Source organism: Calypte anna, chromosome 2 (assembly GCF_003957555.1).
Source record: "Calypte anna isolate BGI_N300 chromosome 2, bCalAnn1_v1.p, whole genome shotgun sequence".
NCBI lineage: Eukaryota > Metazoa > Chordata > Aves > Apodiformes > Trochilidae > Calypte > Calypte anna.
Window position 1 is genome coordinate 20,721,187 of NC_044245.1, and position 9,406 is coordinate 20,730,592.

The 9,406-nt window shown below is 39.8% G+C and overlaps 1 protein-coding gene across 1 annotated transcript in view; it reads right to left on the reverse strand.

The window, feature by feature from the left end:
* Positions 1-9,406, reverse strand: part of LOC103527531 (macrophage mannose receptor 1) — a 30,825-nt gene extending 21,419 nt beyond the window's left edge. Inside the window, exons 1-10 of the mRNA XM_030446513.1 lie at positions 9,277-9,406; positions 7,450-7,848; positions 6,178-6,351; positions 5,114-5,278; positions 4,712-4,828; positions 3,772-3,915; positions 2,280-2,462; positions 1,943-2,097; positions 935-1,048; positions 123-238 (exon numbers count right to left, since the gene is read on the reverse strand). Coding sequence (XP_030302373.1) covers positions 123-238; positions 935-1,048; positions 1,943-2,097; positions 2,280-2,462; positions 3,772-3,915; positions 4,712-4,828; positions 5,114-5,278; positions 6,178-6,351; positions 7,450-7,848; positions 9,277-9,337 — 1,628 coding nt within the window. The 5' untranslated portion in view covers positions 9,338-9,406. The remainder of the gene's footprint in view (positions 1-122; positions 239-934; positions 1,049-1,942; positions 2,098-2,279; positions 2,463-3,771; positions 3,916-4,711; positions 4,829-5,113; positions 5,279-6,177; positions 6,352-7,449; positions 7,849-9,276) is intronic.

Genomic DNA, 9,406 nt, shown 5'->3' on the forward strand with positions numbered 1-9,406 from the left:
TTTCCAGCAAAGGAGTGGTGTCACATTAGACACTATTAATAGCTGCAAAGTAAGAAGAGACTTTCCTTTGGCCATTCCATCCTGGTTGTGTGCATGAAAGGTCAAGAATTGTGTTTTCATACCTGTCCCTCACAGTAGTCAGGTAACCTTTGTTTTCTTCACAGATTCGTTTTGCTTCTGAAAATGTTGCAGGTAGCTGTGCCACAGAGTAGCAGTAAAAGCCATGTTTCACCCAGCCCTGTCAGAGTCAACAGCAGAGGTGCCCGCAGGGGCTGTCAGATTGTGCCACACAATACTCTTCCAAAAGCCACATTAGTACCACACCCCAAGTCAAAATGAACCTCAGAAAAGCCAGAAGAAGTGAAGAGACTAAAACATTACACCTTTTGCAACCAGAACTCTGTGTCTTCCCCTTCCTAAAGGACACACGAGGTTCTCTTGGTGAGCAGAGAGGTTATAGCGTGGAGTCCCTGTGCAGCTCCTTGTGCAGAGCCTGCTCTGCTTTCCCTTTGTGCAAGTGGAGCTGTTGTAGGAGGCTATAATCTGCAAAAGTCAGCTCAAATTCTCCTGCCTTCTCTGGCAAGTTGACTGAAATGAGAAGGCTGTTTGCAAGTCAAGACCGGTGAGTTACAGCCTGAAAATAGACTGAGATGCTCTGCAGAGAATGGCTTTTATGGGTGAAGTCACAGTTCTGCAACAGGAGAGATCTGAGTGAAGTGCACATATAAAAGAGGGAAAGAAGTACATAGATCTACATTTTAGTTAAATAAAATTTTAAATTCCCCATTAGTCTGAGAAGTGTTCTTACACATGAATTAACAGTTTCCTAGGGCTCCACCAAGAACTGTCAAAATAATTGACTTCTATGATACTCACCATCATGGGAATAAAAGTAAAATGCAATGACCTTTTACTGCTTCTGTTCTACACTTACTTTCTGGCAGCCTGGGTAAGTAACTGCAGCGTCCTCTGATTCTTCTGCAGAAGGTTTCCTTTTACAGATGTAACCAAGTTTTGTGTCACAAGTACTGTCAGCCCAGGATCCATCCTGAGCATGGTAAGAAGAAACAACAAAGAGAGGTGAAATATAGACAAATGTTCACCATCCTTAGAGAGAATCCTCTCTTCATATGGCTGAAGCTTTTCAGCTCTCTTCTTTGGCCTAATGCTTTCTCCAAAACCCTATGACAGAGAACACAATAAAGACAGGGAGGACCACATTGCTGCAGAGGTGTAAGAGTGGGGGTTGCCTGTATTAAAGGTTCAGTGGTTCAGTGGCTGATGAGTGGAGGAAGAAAACATGCTTTTCCACCCTATGCTCACCAGCATAGTATTTATTATATTTATATAACCAGATGACAATCACAAGGAAATGTTAAATTTCCTCTCTCTTCTCATAAAGAATGAGAAAAGTATTGTTTAAGTCTTTTTTTCCATAGTATTATGATCTGTCACTTTAGGCTGAGTATAAAACAAGAAATTTTTTTACCTAATTTTTTATGCCTCCAGTAACATGACTCTCCAAAGTAGCTCTAATAAACCAGTGGTTTAGGGGAAACATAAGAAAGTTCTCCAAGAATCATACTACATAGATATGGTCAGGCATGTTGAATGTGAATGATGAGTTACTCCAACCAACCTCAGTCAGGAGACTGTAACACTTGCAGAGCAGACCAGGTCTCAGTGCAGTACATGGCTGCTGGTGCTCCACCATGCACATTCCTGATCTGGTTTTCGGTGTCCCTCTAAACTAAGATATTCTGAATAATATTCAAGTTCCTAAAAAGTTCTAGGTTCCTAAAAACTTTTAAAAGCCCTGTCTCTTTTTTACTTTTTCTTTTTTTTCTTCCTTTTCTTTTCTTTGCATTTTTTAACAAAGATGGTTTTCTTTTGGGTGCACAAAAGACATAATAAACCATGAAAGCAGAAGAGAGACTTTTACCTCTCCTTTCATGACAATGCAGTCTGCCTTATTCTGTGTGTGGGCTGGCTCTCCATGATGCCACTTGGTAAAAGTCACAGGTGTCCCATCACTCCATTCAAAATACATTTGAACCCTGAAGTCATTTAGACCAATCCACAGTTCATCATCTGGCTCTGGGAACACAAAGGTGACCGTAGGTGTGGGTGTGTCTTAAAATGAAACAATCACATCTCACACCTCTTTTGACTGAAGAACAGCTTTTTAAAAAACATTTAAGGTAACAGTTACAATGAATAAATTACTAACAGCAGCAATGCAATTCCTGATAAAAACAGTGACCTGCAGGAGTACTCACTGTAGCCAAGCTGCGACACTGCAAAACTGTATTCCTCAATATTATGGATACTCGCCAGCTCTCCATCTTCTTTTCTACAGGAAGACTGAGCTGCTTTCCATATTTTGGGTGTTCTGTAAATTCTATAGCAATGACCTGAATAGGCCACCCATCCCCTGGAGCACTTAAAAGGTTTTAAGTCACCTAAAAAAATTATTGAAAAAAATTAATGAACAGTCCTGTCCAATGCTTTCCTTTTTTTCAAAAAGAAACTTATCTGTACTGATATGAATTTGAAATATTGGAGCACAGACTGACAGAGAAGCAAAACTCTCAGGATCGCAAGAAATATAAACCAGATTTTTCTAACCCACTTGTTCTGGGGGATACCAAAAAACTCTTTTACAGGATTAAAAAAATAATAAATAATTTGTAATGCAAAGTTGCAGGACACAACTGTGTATTAATCCCTCCTCATTGAGGCTCTGGGTACAACCATGTTCTACAGCCTCTTTTTCTACACAGGGACTATTTCTTGGTGAGCCCTGGAGATTTTGTGTACTTTTTCTCTGGAAACACCAGGTGCTCAGGGGCCATCTGGAGCTCCTGCACAGTCCAAATCATGTATCAGAAAGACCAGACAAATTTATGTTATACCAGGCATGTCAGAAATCCCAGCTGCAGAGAAATACCACACACATTGTTCAGCAGCTATTGCTTGGTGTGAATTTAGTGTGGGGACACACCTTCCACTGCTTTGAAGGATCACATGGTCCACACATTAAAGTTAACTGGAGAAGGCAGGATGGACACCCAACACTGGTGTGTGACCAGCCACATTGCTCAGTGCTCCATGGATGTGGTTTTGACCTACCCAGTTTGATAAGCCCTGTGCAGCATCCAGGCATGGTCTGGAAGTTAGCATGTGTCAGAAGCCATTCCAGGTCTGGATGCAGCCAGAATGTAGAGGATGCCAGCTATAATGTGTCATTCATCCCCTGAGCCAGAGAATAACCTTATATATTGGTATATGTGTATCTGAGTTACTGTAGAGCTTCTAGTATGCTGAGAATTCCCAAGTAACTGCAGACCATCTTCTTCACATGCAGAAAACCTAGTTTGCCACAGGTGGAAATCTCAAATGGGAAAAGTTGTCAGTCTCTTAATTTGTCCCTTTCAGAATGGAGCAAAAAGAGCTGGGAGAACATGAACTCTGGTTTATATCTTTTTTGTAGAACACTACTGTATTTTTCAGAGCACAGGATATTCATCAGTATCTTGTGGTCTGGGTAATACATAATCCTGCCTTCTTTAGTACCCTGGTATCTTTTCAAAATTACATATAACATCTACACCTTATCTTTAAAATGAGCAGAAAATTGAAGTCTTCTCTGTGTTGACTCACAACAAGAATAACCCTTTCGTTTTGACAATATACTGTAATTTTATATATGGCCTCTTTCTGGTATTTCTTACTCACTTCAGAAATATCCTTATTTTTTGACCAGCTTACCTGAGGTAATAGTAGAGGAATCTGCAGAGGAGTTTCTCTTTTGACAGATGTATCCCAGTTTCCGATCACACACCTGGTTTTCCCATTTACCATTCCTTCCTTGGAAGGTCCCACATATTTTTCCAGATTCCACAGAGGGACTTCCTGTAGGAAAGAGGCATAATATACAGACAATACCTCTGTAAACACTGAAAATTTTCATCTCACCAGAGGAAGGAATGTATGAGCCTTTTGCAGCTGCAAATTCCTGAGAGGACATGAGGGATCACCACTGGAATGGCCAAGAGGGCCAACTGCTGCATTCAGAAAAAATTATAGAAAGAAAGCTATAAGATAAACTCCACATGGGGCAGTAGTATTCAAAAAAACACAGCATCCTTCATTGCTAAATGCAGGACGTGCAATGTTTTGATTTCCCAGTAGTCACAACAGCTATTATGAAAATACATGACATGGCAACAAGCAAGATGGTGACTTAGATCCTAATAACAGAGTAGAAACTTACTAAGAGAATGTGCATCAGATAATGTCATATGCAGTAAGTGAGAAAAGCAATTGAAAATATTTTTCTGCAATGTTTCTCTTCAGATTTTGGTTGGGTTTTTTTTCTCTTTTTTTTTACATTCCCTTTATATAGGCTATTTGGTTTTAATAATATGGATGAAGAGAAAATTGTGCTTGGAAAAGAATATCAAATGAGCCATAGGTACTTATTCTTAACTGTTTTATTAGATAAGCTATATGATTTTTCTGGGAAGTTCAGAATTAAGAGAGATCCCTCTCCAATGCGATCCCTATTGCTGCAATATCCTTCCTTTCTCATAATTCCCCACAATTTGTGAAAATTCAATAAAACCAAAGGAATTATGTAACAGTAGTTCAAGGAAGATTGAGAATATTGGCTCAGATGCTGATTACCATTTCAGAAGAGTGTGTTTACCTGGAGCCCAGTTTAGGTATCTGAAAGGACTGCCCCCGATCCACTGCCAACCACTGTCTAGTGCACTGAAAAGACCAGTCCAGAGCTTTGCATTGATACCCAGGTCACTAGTGAGTCCTAAATGGCCAAAAGAAAGGAAGAGTCAAGTTATTAAATTCCTCTAACTTTTTCAGTTATTAAATAAACTTGAAATAAAATTTTAAAGAGTGAAAAAAATGTCATAGTAGTTTATTTTTAAATTAAGGACAGATTTTTCCACTATTCTAACACATTTTTTATGAGAATGTACTAAGACCTATGTACATGAGGTAAATATAAGGATCCATTTTTAAGCTCTTGGAGCTGACCTACATTTTAACTGTATGCATTAGTTTAACTGTTGTAGGGGTTTTTTAACTTTACCTAATAAATACATTTCTTCGTGAAGGTCTGTCACAGTTAATAACTCTGCATTCTGTTGCTGGCAGCTTTTTCTTGCTTGGTGCCATGTCAAAAGCGACTCAGAGTTTATCTGATAGTGGGTTTTTGTCACAGGATTTGTTTTCCAAAGGTCATTGTGGATGGTGTCTATAAAACATGACAGCAACCTGACAAGGTACCCATACATTATAAAGCAGAGAATAAAATCTTTATTGCAGACTAAAACTACATAACTGTATGATATGATGAGTTTACCCCACATACACAGTTTACCCCACATACATACTTTGTCCAATCCAAATTAGCAATACACTGATAACATAAAGAATAATTTCTCCTGCAAATCTATTTTTTTTCCATTCTCCCTCTTCTGCTTTTATTTATATAACACAGTTCAGTTCCCATTATCTCACTCACTGTACACACACATTTCCCTGTCTCTGTAGAGAAAACCATGGTCTCCACATCCGTTTCTTTCCTTGGAAACTGCCTTGCTTTCTCCCAGACTTCCCAGCATGCCAGAAACAAGGATTTCTAGAGGGTGTGAAGGGGTGGAGTATTTGTGCTGGGATTACTGAAAAGCTGCATTGAGGGTTTTGTGGATGTAAGAACACCAAAAGCAGATGAAAGTCACTGCCCATGTCCTGCACCTTTTCATTCACTCCAGCCTTCCTGTTCTCTGCTCCACCCTGTGATAAACCACCATCATCTCACCTCCCTCATCCATTGTTTTTCTTTCTGCCTTTTATTTGCCAGAACTTTCTTCTCACCTAGTCCTAGGTGGTTTCTCTTTCTTTTTCTATCAGTCCCAGTCACCTCCTTCACAATACACCCCATATCTTCCAGTACCAGGAGCACTCTTCATCTCAGCTGCAAAAACAGTGAGTGAAGAGCAGATATCTGATTTTATCATTGCAAAGCTCACCCATGGACTAGTCTAGCCAGAATCCAGCTCCTTGTCCAATGCTACTTCCGCATCCCAAGGAGATATGAACGTGAGAGTTAATGAAACTTTTGCTTTCCTTAAATCTTTAAAAATAAATTACCTCTTAGGGGACAAATTCCAAAAAGTTGATCTTTATCAAAATCTGAAGAAGTTGCACACCAGAAAGAACTTGCATCCTCACTCCGAGGGATGCACTCAGCGTACCATTTCCCATTGAGCTTAAAAGGGAATACACAAGGTGCACCAAAGGCATTTCCTCCCAGTGTGAAGATATCTACAGAGAGAAACATAGGGTAATAGTAGACAGTTTATCAGGTGTTCACACATTGTCTGCTCGTAGGCAGCTCTCTGCGGACATAGTTCAGCTGTGCATGAGTTAAACACTTCAGTACTTCATTGCTACAAAGTCTTTCCTGGCTTTTGTGTCTATTAGACATGACTATGACAAGATAGTTAGAATTAAGACTCTCAGACAACCCTTAATTGGCCCACCAACTAATTTTGGTCAATTTTTTTCTTTTCATTGCTACCTGGACTACTGTGGCAGAGGTACTTGTCACTCAGCTCTTCCCATTATGTACATAATTCTGTCCCCATATGCTGTTTAGAATCCCATTTGTCCTGAAACAGAAGGGCATAGCAAAGATTTCATTCCTTGTTACTTAACTTCCCATCTTCCTTGTGGATGTCCACATCCCATCCTTGTGAGATGTCCACTGTATATAGCCCAAGACTGATAATAGTGCAGGAAAAGGAGATCTGACTCTCCAGTATTCAGTGTGGTAAATCTTATTGACTCCTAAACCATTAAGTACTGGTTTTACTATTGCTTTTTCCTACAGTTTCTTCTTCCTAGGCCTGGTGAAATCCAGGCAAATACTATTTAAAATGGATTACATCTATATTAACTAGAAATTAAACTCTTAGAGATAGTATGTGGTCATACCAAGTAATAGCATGGAAGTAGATAATCTTTAAGGTCCCTTTCAGCCCCAGCCATTCTATGATTCTATGAATAGCAACAATACTTATTTAAATACTGCACAAACATCACTCCTACAAATTGCTCAGACATATTTTGAAACATATATTTCTTCCCACTGCTACTCTACAAGTAGAATTCCCATTCTCTCCTGTTATTACATCATAGGTTTTTGTAATTTTATTTTGTTTGACAGAATTGCACTCTCCAAGTTATGTAGAAATGTACAGAGTCATATTTGCCTTGTATTTCTACTGCTTATTTTTAGTCAGCTCTGCCACTAATGTCACTGTAAGTAAAGGGTTGCTGCATGACAAGCAATCAGTAGAATGTTTTGTAATTAGGGCCAGCCAAGTTACCTATAAATTCAATTTAATTTTCAGTACTTACCCTCATAGCGCTGGGAGCACACACTGTCTGCAGTTCTGTAGATTTTCCACCTGCTCCCTTTGCCCGACGATTTGGACAACCTGATTTTCTTCCCCTTTCCTTTGCCATAGTTGAAAAATAAATCTTTGCCATGGGTTGCAAGCATCTCATCTTGACATTCCCACCACTGGAGCTCATTCGTCCTGTTACAGGATTCCAACGTGATGGCAGCCTCCTCGGTCTTGGTGAGCACTCCCAGGCACAGCTTGAGTGCCACGCTCAGGAGCTGCATGGCAGAGACCCACTGGAACTTTTGAAACTCATTGTGCTCATCACAGGTGGTAGTCACAACTGAGCTGGAGTTCTGAGCTTGGGCACAGAGCTTGCTGTCTTCATTATAGATTGAAAATATGCTGCTATCTACAAATTAAAATGAGAATGCAGACATCTGAGGAGAGACTGGCTATGAGATAAGTCACTTGCTTGCTATTTGACAGCCTGCTACAACAAAAATACTGAACACATGGAGTCCATAGAGGAAAAAGTCAAGGGAGGTTAATCATCATCAAGAATAATCATCAAAATGTGCTTAAAATGCAAGCAACACAGAAGATGAAAATACAGCTCTTCAAGCGAAATTGCTCTGCTTCACATCCTTTCTTCAAGAACGCAGTTCTCAAAATGGCATTAAAAATGACCTTTATTAAATTCCATGAATTCTTCAAAGTTCCACCACCACAGAGCATATTAAACAGTCTTTAAAAGGACTTCTTGCTTTAAAGTAATTAAAAAATTTCTTTCATACTCAAAATTCAAGATTTTTTTTTTTAACCCAGAGTGAAATTATTGTTTTCAGCTCATCGGGCAAGGGGTTCTTCACTTTTGGTTTATTATTTTGGAAATATTTGGCCACTGTGCAAAAAGTCATTTCTTCAGAGCTCAACTTGTGAATTTCTCAGGAGGGAAGCTACAACTTGCAGCATCATCACTTCAGTTGTGAGCACAGCTAAGCTAACTGAGTGTCGTAAGTGCCATTAATAGCTACAATTTAAATAGAAATGCGAGACACTGAAAAACAGGGCTATGTTTCTTAAGACCAGATGCAGACCTGAACAAGCCAGATGGCATTTCCAATGGCACGGTTCTCCTGCTGCAGTGGTTCTTGAGAAGGTTAGCAGAGGATGATTAGAACTAGCATAGTCTCACTTAAAAATGTGTAAAGGAGAAATTCTCCTGTAGTCGATTAGCTCAGCCTTGGCTGGCCCCTGGTGCAATTCAAGTGATAGTAGTAGATCCCCCCACCCCAGTTCTCTATCTGGGAGCTCCCAATGGGAAAGAGCTGTGGACACAACATAATTTATTTTCCTCACAGCAGTAGAAACATCTGAATTCTAACAGGCAGAAGCTTTTAAGGTCCTTCCTAAAGCCATCAGCTTGGAAAGAGGATTCCACTATGCAATGATCAGTGTGCCATAGTCTATACGAGTTAAGTAACTCAAAGCACACATCTACCAGTGTTTCTGTGCATGCTGAGAGGACAATGCCCTGTACATCTGAGTTGTACTAACCTCCAATGGAGTAATTTTAGATCACCTTCTGTCTGCATTCAGGCTAATTTTCAAGAATCAGCACTGTCTAGGTTATACCTGTTAGCATATTTCTTCCACTCACACAGCACCTTGAAAAATGCATCAAGGAAACAGAATGCCCATACCAATACCACCAGATTTAAGAGTTGAACAAAAGTGTTTCAAATAGCATGCTGGGACTGGACATAAACTTCAAGAAAGACATCAGGAAAGTTTGAGAAAGAACTTGCAAATCCCCATGAAGGGGAAAAAGACTTACCAGACATTGGAAGAGATGTACTAAAGGAATAGAGAAAAACCAGGAGCAAGTAGACAGTCATGGCCAAATGTCCTTCTCCCTTTCACCTCAAACTGATGCTGAAGACCAAATCTGTGCCTTGAAGAAAAGC